The sequence below is a fragment of the Loa loa genome, assembly GCF_000183805.2.
Source record: "Loa loa unplaced genomic scaffold supercont3.55, whole genome shotgun sequence".
Lineage (NCBI taxonomy): Eukaryota > Metazoa > Nematoda > Chromadorea > Rhabditida > Onchocercidae > Loa > Loa loa.
In genome coordinates, this window is record NW_018108235.1 from 103,806 (window position 1) to 120,947 (window position 17,142).

At 33.7% G+C, this 17,142-nt stretch overlaps 4 protein-coding genes across 4 annotated transcripts in view; 3 read left to right on the forward strand and 1 right to left on the reverse strand.

Moving 5' to 3' along the window:
• Positions 1-44: 44 nt before the first annotated feature.
• On the forward strand, positions 45-338 carry LOAG_06576 (hypothetical protein; the record flags this gene model as incomplete). The annotated part of the gene is made up of 1 exon (XM_003142112.1): positions 45-338. The coding sequence occupies one exon, from the start codon at positions 45-47 to the stop codon at positions 336-338; it is 294 nt and encodes a 97-aa protein (XP_003142160.1).
• A 5,181-nt stretch (positions 339-5,519) lies between these two features.
• LOAG_06577 (hypothetical protein) lies at positions 5,520-7,927 on the reverse strand. Its single transcript, XM_020447179.1, has 6 exons — positions 7,755-7,927; positions 7,000-7,255; positions 6,623-6,841; positions 6,395-6,513; positions 5,870-6,030; positions 5,520-5,768 (listed from the first exon to the last, which is right to left on the reverse strand). Exons 1-6 carry the CDS (start codon positions 7,914-7,916, stop codon positions 5,558-5,560), a joined length of 1,128 nt encoding a protein of 375 aa, XP_020302564.1. The 5' UTR covers positions 7,917-7,927; the 3' UTR covers positions 5,520-5,557.
• A 702-nt stretch (positions 7,928-8,629) lies between these two features.
• LOAG_06578 (hypothetical protein) lies at positions 8,630-9,485 on the forward strand. The gene is made up of 2 exons (XM_003142114.2): positions 8,630-8,780; positions 9,084-9,485. The coding sequence occupies exons 1-2, from the start codon at positions 8,653-8,655 to the stop codon at positions 9,226-9,228; spliced, it is 273 nt and encodes a 90-aa protein (XP_003142162.1). The 5' UTR covers positions 8,630-8,652; the 3' UTR covers positions 9,229-9,485.
• Positions 9,486-10,104: 619 nt separating this feature from the next.
• Positions 10,105-17,142, forward strand: part of LOAG_17264 (TPR Domain containing protein) — an 8,461-nt gene continuing 1,423 nt past the window's right edge. The window contains exons 1-18 of the mRNA XM_020449924.1: positions 10,105-10,148; positions 10,779-10,870; positions 11,144-11,228; positions 11,331-11,413; positions 11,508-11,687; positions 12,166-12,306; positions 12,657-12,804; positions 12,895-13,014; positions 13,093-13,194; positions 13,288-13,394; positions 13,794-13,872; positions 13,976-14,145; positions 14,579-14,860; positions 15,094-15,243; positions 15,320-15,490; positions 15,874-16,047; positions 16,401-16,494; positions 16,864-17,007. Of these exons, the coding sequence (XP_020306474.1) occupies positions 10,799-10,870; positions 11,144-11,228; positions 11,331-11,413; positions 11,508-11,687; positions 12,166-12,306; positions 12,657-12,804; positions 12,895-13,014; positions 13,093-13,194; positions 13,288-13,394; positions 13,794-13,872; positions 13,976-14,145; positions 14,579-14,860; positions 15,094-15,243; positions 15,320-15,490; positions 15,874-16,047; positions 16,401-16,494; positions 16,864-17,007 (2,302 nt within the window). The 5' untranslated portion in view covers positions 10,105-10,148; positions 10,779-10,798. The remainder of the gene's footprint in view (positions 10,149-10,778; positions 10,871-11,143; positions 11,229-11,330; positions 11,414-11,507; positions 11,688-12,165; positions 12,307-12,656; positions 12,805-12,894; positions 13,015-13,092; positions 13,195-13,287; positions 13,395-13,793; positions 13,873-13,975; positions 14,146-14,578; positions 14,861-15,093; positions 15,244-15,319; positions 15,491-15,873; positions 16,048-16,400; positions 16,495-16,863; positions 17,008-17,142) is intronic.

The following is a 17,142-nucleotide window of genomic DNA, read 5'->3' on the forward strand; positions in this document are numbered from 1 at the left end:
CCGAGTGACAGAAAGAGATGTTTCCAGTATTGTGAATACAGTTAATGGTTCTAATTTCAGATAATGAAGCAGCATCGATATCAAAGCCATATCATGAGGGAACTGCGCAACTAATCTCATCTGAAAATGATACAACAGTTGCATTGTTTAACCAGCTCACTGAGGAACTAGGCACCAGATCGTCGACTCCGTTTGAGTCAGATCAAAAGGTGGAATCTATCATTTCGAAAATACCGGATATCAAGATTTCAAATCGGCTTAGGTCGAAGTTTAAAATATCTGTAATTGATAGTAATGCAATTGTCAAACCACTAAAACTTTTTGCTCTGCGACATTAGCATAAAATGATATATACAACAGTTGTTTGCAATCGTACAACAGCAACTGTCATTTTCTGCGGCAATTTTATCTCAGAAATTGAAATTCAATCACAGTGAAGTTATCATATATTCGTTATTGCTAAAATTTCGCCTTTCTTCTTTCAATCAAATAGTGTTAGTATATTATCATTTTTATGACCATTTCTACTCTGAATTATTTTATTTAAAAAGATACAGACTAGTGAAAGTGTCTTTTCTTCCCTATCCTTAAAACTAATCATTTCAGATTCCTTTGCATTATGCTTGACCATGACTGATTTACCTGAATAAAATCGGTGGCTAACATAAATGGTTTTAATCTTGACTTCTCTTTTTAACCTTGTACAGTTTGAAAAATCTCTCACAGAAATTCATCTATTTACTTGGATGTACCATTTTTTCATTTCATATACTACATTGTTAATGCACATTAGTCGTTCCTCTTACTAGCAAACGCATAGATAATAATCAAGTATTATTCAAATAAAATAAGCATTCAAACGAATGACATGTCATTTAGTTAATGGTGATTATGCTGGTACGGCACACAAATGTCGCTATGTCATAAAAATTATTCCTGACAACAAATAGTTGACAAGGTAGACATTATCGTATCCATATCGAAGAACTATTTTGAATTCCAATCATTTGCTGTATATCAAAGCGAACATTGCCGAGGAAGATCATTGGAAATTTTAAATCAAATGACTTCAAATTTTGAGAAAAGGAAAGTGGTTATTAATAGCACTAATTTAATTACACACATATTTTTTCAAGGAAATTATTATCCATATATAACACATGAGCAGTACAACTGAACTTGTTCAATGGGTCTCTGAATTAATTGAAGATTGTAGGCAAATCCCTAGCTTATAACAAATTTCTACTTAAATCCATAAATGTTAATTTGTTACAAAGGTAAATTATTAAATTATTCCTATCCAAAGATTATACTTTTCTCAAGACTTCTAGAATCAAAAAAAAATGACAAAACATTAAAAATTTCATTCATCCCTGAACCGTTGAGAAATATTTCAATGCGTTAATATCATAAGTGAGTTAATGGCGACGGTGCATTAACAAATTCGATATCAATAAGTTACACCTGCTCGACGTTCCATCAATATCTAGATTCGATACTATACTAGTAGAACAATTCCGTACCAAATTCAAATTACTGAACTAAGGTTCTGATAATTGGTGGAACCATGACGTCGAAGCATACGCTGCACAAACAGTAACGTAAACGGTAAGGAAACCACAGACGGAGTACGTCTTGATATTATATTCACATACTTCTCAAAATTCCTTTGCAAAAGATTTTTACAAAGTTCGCAGTGTGTTAAACTGAAGAAATTATCTTAAGGAACATTATGATTTCTACCATTTCTTACCAAAATAATCTGTGAAAATGTTCATCAGAAATGTCTAGAATTTGGTACTATTGTAATTTGGAATGTCAACTTAATCTAAAAACCATAAATTTATTTTTATTCATACTACGATATGCTTCAAAATAAGCTGAATTGTAATCCAAATGAAGTTCTTCAGCCAATGAGCTCCACTTCAACAAGTCTGATGGTCGCCCATTAACTTTCTTTGCTCAACTGTTTCAAGTTATCCTCTGAAATGAATGATGAATTCAGAAGCTATGTTACTATTTCCGGATGATCAAATTCAGAATTCCCGATAATCATTTCACATGATCACAGATTAAACATATCTATCATTACTCATTTCCTACCGAATGAAGTTACAATTATTAGCTGTGGTTCCATATAATGTTTCTACTATAGGATTCCGAAACCAACCGTTGAACATTCAGTATGATTCCTATCAAATTGATCATTAATTCACTGACGGTGAGAGAATAACCAATTCACTAAGTTCATGAATGCATAAACACATGTGTGCCAACAACGGAAATGAGAATGAGAAGTATTTGATCCATTTCTATACGCTCTCTTCTGACAACCGTTTTTGCACCTGATCCTCCTTCCTTGGCCGACAAATTTTTCAGGAATTTTAACTGTTGGCGAAATACCAAATAGCATTAATTCAGTAGAATTCAGTGACTTGGAGATTTTAGGTTCAGAAATTTCAAGCTAAAACAAGCCTAACCTTTCTTTATAATAGTTAAACTGTTAGTACGCATAATATGCATGATAAAAATTTTCAGAAAATATTTTCGAATTAGTTGGAAAAATATGGAGATGATTTTGGACAATCTGTCAATGTTTCCCGATATATCCCAATAAGGAAAGGATTCAGATATTTTTTCCCCAGAACTATTCGGTCATTCAATGCAAAATGCTTATTTTTGAGAATTCTCATTACTTCAGACCTTAGCTGTTTATTGTCATTTCATCCATCAGACTTGCATTTGGTGGCATGCAAAAGCAACACGTAAAAATGGATTCACTAGTGATTTATAAAAAGTAACAAAATAAAAATAATAGAAGAAGCAACAATAATATTATAAAAAGCGAAATTGATAATGCGAGGACTAATATCTGCAAACAAGATAGTAATTGACGAACGGAACTATTAATAGCATGAGTTTGATTGAAGATTTGTTCACAACAAGCCAATTGTCGTTGTTACAAAAATTATTATCTGAAGCAAGGAGCATAAATTTTCAACGAATTTGCAAAAAGATCCGAATACTGACCGATTCAAAGATGCGTGAATACAATCGGTAACCTAAAAAATATCATTCAAATAGAGTATAATATCGGAAATACGCCTGAAAGAACAGTAAATCGATTATTTTCAGATGAATGCTTTGTGTATAAAGATCTGTAAATTCCGATTATATTGTGACATCAAATGTAAGTTTCAGCACGCGACCGCACGCAAACAATCAATTGAAGTGAGGTATTTTCAAATACGAGTAGTGCGATTTTGTATAGTGTGACATTAGTGACACAATTCTAAATGAGCATTTCGCAAGAAATATGTAGGGAATAAATAACAAAATTAATCTCAACGAAAAAAAAGATCTCAACAAAAAATTTACAATAAGAATGAAATAAAGAATAGGATATAAAGCTAATTTTCTCCATATTGATAAGTAAGTGAAAGAAATATCAATATATTTCCAACATTAGTCATAAAATCTGCGAGGGATAAGAAGAATTCATTTGAAACCACCTAGCTACTTAATGAAAATTAGACACTACTCTAGCTATGTTTAATGTCCAGGTTTGTTATATTTTCTTTTAATTTTCATCCTTTTTTTCTTCCTACGATCAACTATACAAAATTGAAAGCTTACTAAAGACCATTTTCAATATTTGCTATTTGCATTCTTTATTAAGGGCATAGCTCCAAGTAAGATAATATTTGTTACACATTGCTTTTTAATAAAATTTAAATCACAGGTTATCAGATTCCATTATGATCACATTTGATATATTATGATGAATAACAAATATGAATTTAAACACTCTGAGACTGATACAGTAAGAATGGAGCATTCTTAACAGATCAGTTTTTTTTTTGTTTTTTATTTTTTGTTTTTTTTTTAAATGAAGCATATCCAAACTTCTATCATTAATAATCACCAGAAAGTTAAAGAATGCAGAAAAAATATAAGTTACACGAATGGCACCTAAGTCTTCTACAAGTCTCACACATCATCGTCTTTTTTTTTCCATATTATAAAACTATTACTCGAAATGAAAATATAGTATTTCATAATTAAAGTAATAAATCCTTTTGTTTAACTGTACAGGCAGATCTTTTATTGCCAATTTTTCAAATTCATCCAAACGTTTTGTAATTTTAAAGATTCTTAATGATGTAAAAATTTGCGCATCAAAGATCTTACAAAATGTTTTTAACAAAACACAAAATGTTTTGTAAGGTGTCATTTTACAACTTATATTGTAAACAACTCTCACTATATAAGGATAAGGTTCAATTACGAAAGATGACCCTTTTCTCTCAGTTTGTTCACAGAAACTATCAGTGTATTATATCCTAATAAACTTTGCTGTTTAAATCTCGGCTATGATTTCAATATCGACAAGCAAAAGGAAGAACATCTCCTGAATATTCAACCTATAATATTCGCTTAACTGTCCTATAACATCCAGAAAGAAACAGTTCTCCATCAAACCATTATTATCACTATTCGACTATGCTTACAATCAAAGTCAAAGAAAGTATCTCTTGCTACATCGTTACACAAAATTAACAAAATAAATATTTCGGCACCTAATGTGATGTCTTCCATTTTTTTTTAACCAATCTTAATTGCAAAGTTTAATGTTGCAGAAAAAGCCCTTTGCTGTGAATTTTTTCCAATCTGTTAATCAAGTTTAGATGCAATTATCGGAATGTTATAGGGAACTTATGAGCAAATTTTGTAAAAATTTAATCTGGCAGTCAACCTAGTGCGTCTGGAGTGTTAAACACAGTCATCTGGGTGTCAGTTACCAAATCCAAAAGGTCGGGCAATTGCTCAGTCCCACAGCTTCCACAGTTACACAATCTGACAGGTCATTCAATATATAATGTCAAAGTTGACATGATACACACATCTTTCATCAGCACTTTCCCAACCACCAGTGTTGGCTCTTCAAAACCTGTTCACATTTAGATTCTTTCAGCACTTTTCTTTCGCTCCATGCAATTATGTGTATGTTAAACAAATAGCTGCACAAAACGTTTATTCATGGCAACAGTTGCTGAACTACATTCACGCAACATTCACATCTACGCCGCATATAGAATTAATTTTACTCAAAAATCAATGGTTTGCATAAACAGTTACCGTAACTTATACCCAATAACAGCTAATTTTGAAATGCTTGCAATTTTTGTCTTATTTAGAGCATTTTCTAGAACAGTGAAACTCAAAATTCGAAAATTTCTGAACTTGCAATACAGAATCAATTTAACAGAAAGCTTATTTCCCCTATCATTATTACATTTCATAAGTTAAAAGAAACGGCCAAGAAGATCGGTTGTTTATATTAGTGTAACAAATCTAAAACATAAAATCCTTGAAAAAATCAATTATAAAAATGAAGAGTAAGTTTCATGGTTAATTTTAAGCAGCAAATCAAAGGATAAGTAAGAAATTTGGCTTCGACAAAAAAATACTAATTTGTTAATTTAATAACCCATAAAAGGTGATAACACGGAAACTTCGCCCCACTTACAAAACAATTAGTTTGACATATGAAGCCCTACCCACTACCTACTGATAATTTTTGTCTTTTCCTCCCTATACGATCAGTCTTGCGCTGCTTATAATCTTCCACGTTATTAAATCCGATTTTTTTTTCCAAAGGTAATGAGGTCTCTTTAAATGAACTCAAACAATTTACAACACATTCATCGATATCATTAATTGATCCAAGGCAGCCCTCATCCACTCTCCCGAAAACAACTGCTGACCTACAAGTTAGAAAAATCAAGTACATCTATCGGAAAACAAAAGAAAACTAAAAGGATAGAAAATACCGCTTAAACCATAAGAAATCATCATGAAAGATTACCTTGTAATACCAAAGGCGAAAACTCCATTTTCTTCTACAGCAATGTCGACAATAAAGTCTGAACAAGTCAGACACTCGATTTTGAAATTATTGTTTTCTCGGATGAAGGTAACAATTTGTGCTGTTTTACAGTGTTCGAAAATCACAGCCAACTTTATGTCCTGTAAGTAATCATACTGTTTTTTGGATGCTTAGAAGCAAACTTCGAAGCTTAACAATAATTTACATGTTAACGTAGTACTTTAAGTCTTTAAAATGAGAAATCAGATCGAATATCCCTGAAAGCATTCAGAATAACAATAGCAGTACATATTATAAAAAAAGGAAAGCAACGAAACTCTCAACCAGTACAACAGACAAAAGGTTAATGTCCAGTATGCAAGATGCTTTTTAGACAGCAAAGGAGTTCGAAAAGCTTTTTATTCCAAAAATTTTATACGTAGTTCGTCATTATCTGAAAAGACAAACTAAATTAACCCAAATTAAAACCAAGAGGAATCCGAAGGGATTCGAAGATTTGAATACCTTCGAAGAGGAGTTCGGAAACACTTGACAACGACGAATAGCCTTTTTGTCGAGACAATCGCACTGCGCAATTTGCTTTCCATCTTCCATATCCCAAACCCTTAAAGTACCATCACCACCTAAAAATTCTTTGCCTGAACAAACATTTAAATTGGTACCTTTACATCGAATCTTAATTTTCAACCAACTATCTCATATTCAGATTTTATTACCAATATATCAACTTACTTGATGAAAAAAGCAACGTGCCCTTTGATTGAACCGAATTTACGTATGAACTATGACCCAAACAAAATCGATGTATGACGTAACACTCGGGATAACGTGAAATACGAATTTTCTCATCGCGGTCGACACTTATCAAGAACCTCCGGTCATCTGATATATCAATATCCAAGACCATTGATATGTGACCCAACAAAAGTTCGCCTTCACAACTTTCCTCATCTAAAAACTAAACGAAACAATCATGCAAAAAGACATAACAGAAGCGTTTACAAAATCTTTGAAAAAATATTGTTCCAGAATAGGGTTTGAAATTAGAGGATAAAGATAAATAAGCTTTATTAAATCTTTTAAAACTACATATGTGAAAGCCTAACAACCATCAGTGAGTTCATTGCTTCTGCTCTTCTCTGAATTTTTCGTGTCCAAGCTGTATCGTCGAACATTACCCGCTCGATCGGATAAAATTACAAATTTTTTGGAACATTCGAAAATCACAGCTGTTGGAGTTTTTGGCAGTTGCACTGCTGGACGTACTTCTACCCAATCTTTTAGAACATTGTACAGAAAACATTCTTTTGATGTAGTAGCAACCGCGAACAATGTGCCATCCGCACTCAGTGCACTTGCCAGAATCTAAAAACGTTCTGAAATATTGGGAATTTGCCTCTTTTTTGATGTTGCATAGTTTCTTAGTCTGGATATGTTCTGGTTGTTCAAATTTCATTTCTCATTCGCAGTATTCAGTTATAATTATTCCAAGTTTTTTAAAGGAACACACTGGTGTTGAATGACAGATCAGAAGCACCAGTAAGGACATCATGTTCAAAGAGAATCCGAAATCTGATGCATACTCATGTTTCTCCCTAACTTCCTCCATTCGTTTTTTCTCCCCCCTAACAATTCAGAAATAAGGACTCAAACAATAAAGGCATTGAATTGGAAATTCCTAAATGGAAATACCCATTACTTGTGCAAATACCATATTTTAAGTACACATGATGCCACGAATGTTGAAATAGCGAGAGATGAGGAAAGAGCAAGAGATATGAAATATAGTCACTACCTAGGGAACTACCTCATTATTTATAAATCACTGCCAACAAATTAAGGAATCAACAGATAAATTACTAGCCTGATCTTCCTCCCTTCGAGCTGTGGTATCCTTGAATGGAACTAAGATATTTCGACAGAGTTTTAACTTTGAAGAAGTGCTATCAACTACAAAAATAAATTCGAAAATATTCCCTCCCGCGGCAATGTATAATCTGCCATTGTGGCAATGAATTTGAGCCATTTCCTGCAAATGTATCTAAAGGATAGAAAAGTTTGAATGTTGCTCGATATTATAAGGAAGTGACATTTAGTGCGTAGATATCGAACAATATGAATTTTTAAGCAAGAGAGATTTCATCTCATCAAAATAAAAGAGTCTTGAAGTGCCTCAAATTAATTCTAACAATGTTTCAAACCGCTGGAAGACAATACCAGCCCTACCCATTTCAATACATTTGAGAACAAAGTAACCTAACCTGAGTGTTAGCAATCCCTTAGCTATTCGGCCTTCAACCATTCGACAAGCATTCTCTGCTTCTTTGCTACACAACTTTCTCAATATTTAAAGGAAATATACTAGCACAAGTAGCTATACGGTTGTAGAGAGGACAAAAGACAACGTACGACATAACGAAATGATACATCCAGAAGGGTAGTAGTGAGAGAGAGAGAGAGGTATGGGCAATTGTGATAGCAAATGAGTTGTTTGAAATGAAGAGGGTAGGTGTTGGAGTAATTTAAGGATAGCGTGATTTTAGAGGTCGAGAAGATTTAATCAATAATAGTGTGATTTAAGATATGTGAAATAATTAATTTTGGGATTGTAATACAGTTCTGAGAAAAGGAGTACGAGTGAATCGTTCCCTAATTATTCCTTTTTTTCTTATTCTTCAATATCGATCCGACAATGATAACATAGAAAACGAATAAATTATTAAGCTACATTAATGAATGAAATTTTAGGATATTAAACCACAATGAGATTATCTGCTCTCAAATTTTGTGCAATGATCACTCAGACAACTCATAAAGTAAATAGAAGGAATTTGTTCCGAATATGTGGTACAATTGTGATTGCAGAAATAATGCTTGCAGTGTACGTTGAGTAAGTGCATTTCTGGTTGAAATTGAATGAAACTTAAAAGTTGTGAAGCAGTCACATGCATGTGTCCGAGAGATACTTTTCAAATTGGAGTTGGTTCATACGAAAACTAAACGTTTTAAAGAAACAATTCCTCTTTCAGTAATAGTACTTGTTGAGCGGGTTACTTTTGAGGTTTCAAAACTAGGAGTGTTATTCTCAGAGTTCTCCTTTTCAAGTAGTGTCTTTGCGGTCGCTTAGAACTTCAAACAGGTCCTCACCGAAGGAACCACAATAATATCGATTTAATAAATATGAACAATTTAGGGAGTTTGCTCTGCCAACTCCGGATATGGTATACGATTTTCATATGAAATTTTCTCGAGAATTTGCTGATTTCGCGATGGGTAACAAATATTGCGCTGGAGCTTTCCGTCATGTTGGTGATAAGCAAAGAAGCAAAATTAATTAAATTTTCAATTGTGCTATTTACATTCCTTTTCAATTGTGAGACGCTTCCTACTCTAAACTGATTGTTTATAAAGCATCAGAGTCCAGTGTAAAAAAGAAAAAAGAAATAATGTAGTGAAAGTGCAGATGGATGGTATAAGTACAGTAGGGTATGTGGCTATTATAACTATGAAAGTGATGTATATATAAGAAAGCATGTCACCACGCAAAAAATTACACTTTTTCATTTAAGTAAAAAATGTCCAAGAATGAACGACGAAGTTTGAAGTGTTACATCTTACTTCGCATTTTCAGGAGGCTGTGAGTATTTTTCAGGAAATCAGTTATAGGGTCATATGGATCTCATGACAGATCTTTATCTATCTTCGGTGTAGGTACTTCACCACTGTATTCATGTATCTCACATGCCCAGTTCTCTAGGGAACGATGAAATATTTTCTTTGTTTTCCACAAGGTATCATTCAGCGTAGAGAATGTTGTGGATTTGATATTTCATTACTTTTCATTCTTCAGAAGCAGTAATTGGTTTTCTCAATTTTCAATGTATGGAAAAAAATCCTGTACTAAGGCATTGTGACTGACTAAAATGACTCAGTTCCTTATTAAAATTCACTTTTCACGAAGAGGATCTAGGAATCTACAAATAGTCATGGTAGTCCTGAAGAATATCGGATTTCCGATTCCTTTTAGAAATCTGGGCCAGTTTTCATAGCTACTTAATTGTTCTATTATCCGTTACAATTACGCTTGCTCACTCCTCCAAACACTCCCAAAATTCGAGGTATTACACAGGAATAAATCTGAACGAAACACGGAAGAGGATAGTTTTCACAAGTTTCGGATGTGCGGAGCTTAGGGAGAAATGCGATATGTTTTAACTCTTCAACTCGTTTTCGGGTTGTGCGTCTTATTTTGCAACAGGTGGGAACATAAGTTAATTGCCTAATTTCTTAGAAGCTCTTAATTTTTCATCTGTAGCGGAATTCGTGATTCGCATCAAAAACAACATGAGAGATTATAATTTTCATTCCGCCCGGACAGAGTTAAAATATGGCAATAATAATCAGTTATTTGGAGTAGCTGATCCACTGAGATGGGGTAGTGGTGGCCAGAGGAAGTTATGAGCGAGATTGGAGCTGTCGACTTGAAGAGTGTGGTGGAAGTCCTTTAGAGTATGGCATCCCATTTTGCGAAGGCGATTTAGATAGAATATGTACAGACTATCTGTAATCTCTTCGTATTTCAATCTGAAACTACCGGATAGATTTACAAGCATTTACATTGTTATCTATATATTACCACGAAGATAACTTATTAAATTTAATATTAATGTCTCATATTTAAAGTAGTTATCTTTAGTAGTGATTTTTCATTCCACCAGAACGTATTCGTATACTTTTGCTGCTTAATTGAATACTTTGTTCGCTGATATTTGATATGTTGCGTAGGTGCAAGTTGTTCTGAAACTAATTATCATCATATGTCATTGCAAATTCTCATAAACTGTATGAGAAACGAATTCTAGGTGTTATCGGTGCACGTGTGTTACAGATAGTGTAAGACTAATCAGAATGGCACCTCCGGGACAGTCAAGCAGCCAACCGTTACCTTCCAAGGAACTCACTCTTTTCCGTAAAGTCGTTGTACGTTTCCATTAGATTTCACATTTTTTTTTGAGTCAACATTCACTTTGGAAGTATTGTAGAATAAAGTTTGTTTGTAAGGAAACAAAAAAAAAGAACAGGTAAGAAAAAGAATAGGAAAAACTCCTTGAAAATGAAGATTAGAAAGTAAAGCTGAAAGACAAGAAAGAAAGAGTATTTCTCTTAATTAGACTTCTTAACTTCAAATCTAGAGACAGATGATTATTGAACTGGTAATGGAAAACTTTCATATTATGCTTTATCTGGTTACAGAAGCACTATGAACATAAACAATACAAGAATGGCCTTCGGTGCGCTAAGATGATTCTGTCTAATCCACAGTTCAGTGAACATGGAGGTTGGAATAGTTTTATTTAGATAAAATTATGAATGGCAAGTTTTTTTTAGTATGAAATTTAAGGACGCAAAAGCTTATAAAAATGCAAAATAATTTTTTTAGAAACGTTGGCAATGAAGGGTTTGATTTTGAATTGCATGGGGAAGCATGAGGAGGCACAGGAGTGCGTCAAACGAGGTTTAAAGGTTATTATTACCATTCAGTGTAAGGGAGCAGCAAATTTTCTTTTCTGTTTAGTTGTATTAGAGATTTTTAATATTTAACAGCGATTCGTTGCAGGCTGACCTTCGATCACATGTGTGTTGGCATGTTTTCGGCTTGGTACAGCGTAGCGAGAAGAAATACGATGAGGCGATGAAGGCATATAAGCAGGCTTTACGTTTAGATCATGATAATATGCAGATACTCAGGGATTTATCATTGCTGCAAATTCAAATGCGAGATTTAGACGGGTATCGTGTAAGTCTTTTCATTTCTAATGCAACAAAATAAAGATTTTTGGGTTTTTAAACAAAAACTCTCTTATGTACTTTTCTAACAATGACATATCAATCAGTTCTTACCTAACATCCACTACATTCTTCTGCTTTACAGAGTCAATTATATTGTTTTATTGGATTTAGAGTTGTAACCATCTTTGGCCCGTTTTGTATCTGGATCGGTGTAATTTTGCTTTCATTGTTTCTGATCTTCAATTTCTCTAGAATTGGATTCGTCCCTGTCTTCCGATTTCCTCCGCATTTATAGCATAATTTCTTTTCTTTTACTTTTGCAATTCCCAAATATTTGAGCTGGGTTAGAAGTAAAGAAGAAATTGCAAGAGTAAGCAGTGGAAATTATGTTGCACAACTTATAATATCCAAAAAGCAGCATATATGCTCAGAGCTCTTAGTTCAGAATTTCACACCGTCCCGATGGAATCTTAAATTTCTTTTAGGATTCACGTTATCGACTGCTTATGCTGCGCCCTCAACAACGAATTGCATGGATTGGTTATGCGACAGCATACCATCTTCTCAAGGATTACGATATGGCTCTAAAAATTGTCAGCGAGTTTTGCAACAGCAGTAGAATTGAGGTCTTTTTACTTTTCCTGGATTTGTAATTGATTTTAAATCCAATTATTTTATTTCAAAATCTCACTTGCAGTTTATCAACTCATAAGAATGTATTTCATTACTTGGCAACTTGCTGTTCATAATATATATTTACAAAAATGAAATCCAGTTATTTCTTAGGGAAATGATGTAATTAAGAGTTTCTAAGATACTTTTCGGGAGTAATGTTTTTGCTATTTACTTTGTAAAACGTTCAGAGCAATGTTTCTGCGCAACAAAATAGTTATTCATGCTTGGAAATGTTTTTGACGTTTTATATTTTTCTAAAATACTTCGAATATTTTAAATGTCTAATCAATCATTTTCTTAGTTACCGGAGTACGATTTCGAGCAAAGTGAATTAATCTTGTATCAGAATATGATTCTCCGTGAATCTGGTCAGTTAGAATTGGCACTGAACAAGTTGGAAGAAAATGCATCACAAATTGTTGATCGCGTTGCTTATATGGAGACGCGCGGTAAGGTGATTGGGTGTTGACTAAAAAGCTAGGAATAAAGATGGAATTTTAAATGTTTTGAATACGTTATTTACTGCCTTAATCTTTTAGCGGATCTCTTGATGGCGTTGAACGATAATGCAAAGGCAGAAATGACATATTGGAAATTGGTTGAAAGAAACCCAGAGAATATTATATATTACCATCAGATCGAGAAATGCAGAGGCCTGGGTATCATTTGGTTTCATTTTGTTCAATATTCAATGGCGAAATTTTTGAATGAACAAGCATAACTTATGAATTCTGCAGCGGAAAACGATGTCGAAGCACGTTATGAAGTCTATAAGAAGGCTGTTTCAATGAATTCTCATGCAGCCACTCCGAAAAGAGTTCCTCTTTATTTCCTCCATGGTATTTCCTTTATATTATATTTTTTAACTGGAGGTAGTTCAAATTATATTTTGTTGTGATTTTGTACCATTCAGCTTTAAATACACATTTCAGGCGCCCAATTTGAAAGCTTACTGTTCAATTATCTGATAACCGGTCTCCGAAAAGGCGTGCCTTCACTTTTCAAATATCTCATTCCGCTGTACGTAGACAACGATAAGGTTGAATACAAATATTTCTTCTTGATTTTTTTTATTTTGTCTACTGTACCTCCAGAACTGTTTCTAACTTCGTTACAATGTGCGAAATGGTGACTTCCGATTAGCAATTTGAATTGTTCGAGAAGTGCCCTATACAAGATTCTTTGAGCTGGAGTATTCTATTCTCAAAAGTTCAGGTCTTCCCTTCGAAAGACCGTCAATGGGAGGCATTTAGAATCCGTGTTAATTAGACTTTCCTAACTTTATTTAAATTATGTATTAATTTCATTCCCCCTTTCTCAATTTTGAGCACTGTGAATAATACAACTTAGCGGTTCAGAAGTACCTCCTACATTTCTTTCCATTTCATATTTACCTTGCTAAAAAAATGAGGGATGTTTTAGTCTTACATGTTTTTAGGTCCAATTTTTGGAACGCACACTCATCGAATTTGTTAAGCGGTTAGGAGAAAACGGGTATAAAAAAGGATCTTTGGACAGTTAGTTTAAGTTTTGCATTTGTTATTCAAGCTTATAGCAAATTGTAATTTTCACATTCTTATGAAGTACTAGTTAACATTAAGTGATTTAAAATTCTTATAGATAATCCTCTTCCGGAATCACCAACCACAGTATTGTGGCTGTATTATTTGTTAGCTCAACATTATGACAAATTAGGATCAGTTCAACAGGCGCTTGTATATATTGATAGAGCAATACAGCATACACCAACACTGATCGAACTCTACATGATAAAAGCAAAAATTCATAAGGTTTGCTCTTGTTACTTTTGAGATCATCAAGGACAGGAATGGGTAATTAATTTTTTCAGGGGGCCATATGAGAAATTGGGATGGTTTCCGGATTAATATACTTAACTCAGTTTTACCCTATATATATATATATATATATACTATTCCTTCACGAAAACAGTAAATGAATCATTGATTCACTGAAAATGTGTAGGACTTAATTATATCATTATTTAATGTTAAGATGATGAGCATGTGATGAAAGTTCAACGGACTTGGTGTGTTTTAATTTAAGACAAGGGAATGCCGCAGGCCAACAGATGCCCGTGTGAGATCTAGGATATCTGATAAATACTCTCCCAGTCAGAATTTGCGCGACTCTCCTGGATCTCATTTCATCATAAATTTTGACTTTTGTGACGAACGGAATGTTTTCATTATTTTATTATTGCAGCACGCAGGTGATGCACATGAAGGTGCAAGTTTGATGGAACAAGCACAATCTTTGGATACGGCAGACCGATATGTGAATAGTAAATGTGCCAAATACATGCTTCGAGCTGGCCTTATCAAAGAGGCAGAAAATATGTGTTCGAAGTTTACAAGAGAAGGTATTAATGCATCCGCAAATTTGAATGAAATGCAATGTATGTGGTATGAAATTGAATGCGCTAAAGCACATCAGCGATTGGCAAATTATGGCGAGGCATTGAAAAAATGCCATGAAGTTGAAAGGGTTTGTTTCTTATCGTTATTAGTTTTCATTTTTATGTACAGTTAAAGCTTTTGGTTCTAGTAGAAAATTTCATTCGCAGAAGTGATGGCTTATCATGGCTTTTGAAATGATTCAGACAAAAGTAGTGATATCGGTGTTGGCGATTCTTGATTTGTCATCCGTTGATAAGTTTCTCCTTGATTCCTTGCAGTGTTGCTTTGTAATGTTTTTATAACGCGTCTTATCAGTTATAGCATTTCGTGGGCATTATTGAAGACCAATTCGATTTCCACACTTATTGCATTCGAAAAATGACACTCTGTTCCTATATTGGACTGCTGAGGCTAGAAGATGTTCTACGACGACACAAATTTTATTACGAAGCTGCTAAAATTGCTATCACTGTATGTTTCTTTTCTGAGTTGCTCATGATAACCTGTTTTCCTTACTGCTCAGGATTATCTATTGGGAATCTTTCAGATATATCTTCGAATGTATGATCATCCTAACGACTTTACTCCGGACAAACACAATGGTGAAGTTAATTTATCAGCCTCGGAGCTAAAGAAACTGAAAAAGAAACAAAAGAAAGAGAAAGCCAGGGAGGCACTTGAGGCTGCAGCTAAACAGAAGCAGATAAATGCGAGGAAGGTATAAACATTGAAACTTACAAGCGAACGGGAATTCAAAATTCAAAATTTCAGTGACTCATTGTTGCTTATTTTTTGACTTGTTGAAAAATTAAAGTTTGATAAAGAAATTATATACTGCATGAAGACGCCAATAGGATTGTGATATGTGATAGCGATGAAAAGACTGTGATACCCGCCCTAATTTTTTTCCAGCCATTTCATCATCACTCTTATTCATTCCCTTTGCAAAAAAAAGAAAAAAAATATTCCGTGATGCGAAGGTGAGAAGGAATTTATAAAATTGGACAATTTTTAAGATAAGACGAGTATGAATAACTTTTTTATTAGATACAGATGAGATACATCTTCCGAACTGATATTAAAGCATTAAGGTCAGTTCAGGGTGACGTTGAAGTAGATGGTTTCGCACCGGAACCTCTTGATGCAGAAAAACTTTTGAAAGTGGATGACCCTTTGGAAGAGGCGAGCAAATTTGTGCAACCACTTCTTCAGTTGAACAGCGAGCAATTTGGATCATATATTCTTGGTTTCGAAGTTTATTATAGGAAGAAGAAAGTATGCTGTTTCATGAATTTACACTTATCTTTGTAACAACAATAATTTCCGAATATTTGTATAAAAATTTGTATTATCCATCAGTTGACAACGATCAAAGATTTAAATTGCTGTGTGTAATCTTTCAATTTTGCAAGTTGTCATCACGCAGTAGTGCTAATGATAATAATTTCGAAAATCTTATTCACCGTCTTGTAGTTATTCGTCTTTGTATAGTACTTCGCATATTCTCATTTTATACTCTCAGCAACAAGTAATGCTTTTAGCGGGGAAGACAATATTTAAAAATTAAACATTAACATAAGCGATTACTGTAATATATACGTATTTGCCAGTTTTGCCTATCTTTTTAGGTACTTCTCATGCTACAATGTTTAAACAAAGCAACAAAGCTAGAGCCGAATAGTCCAGATCTTCATGTTGCAGCTGCGAAATATTTGCATTATTGTGAGTTATTTTTCTTTGTTTGATTTAGAGTCATTTAATTTGAATCTTCTTTCATATCTATATGTAAAAGTGTGCGAGTGTATAGGTAACTTCCATAATTAAAAAATTAGGATATCCTTTATATCAGCGATGTATGCTACTTGATGAATAAGTGTAAAATCTTTGCATTTCGTTTTTTTTTTTTTTTTTTTTTTTCTATTCATCTAACAAGTAATATCTAGTGGAAAAGTCAGCACTAAAAGGTAAGAGTCGATAATCATAAATGTATGAACTTTTGTTTACGAAAACTTTGTCATTTCTTATAACGTAGAAGTCACAAACTTATCCATAATCCGCACGTTTGTCTTTTACATATGTCTTTTAATATAGATGAGAAGGCGCAATTGGAAGGAACAGTCAAGGAGTTAGCTGCCGAACTAACCGGCATATTATTCCCGAACACGAAGTCGGCTTCTGAATTTAATACTGCCTTCAAAAGAGCCAATATCAGTTCATTCCCCCATCGACTTGCTGGTATTCAATATTACTTTTCAACTCTAATTTCCCACTGAGTTATAGTACACGTCTCTTTCATCAACCACTCTGATGTGATTGTGGAATTACTTGACTACCATTTTTAACATCTACGACTGATGACAAGATCTTTTC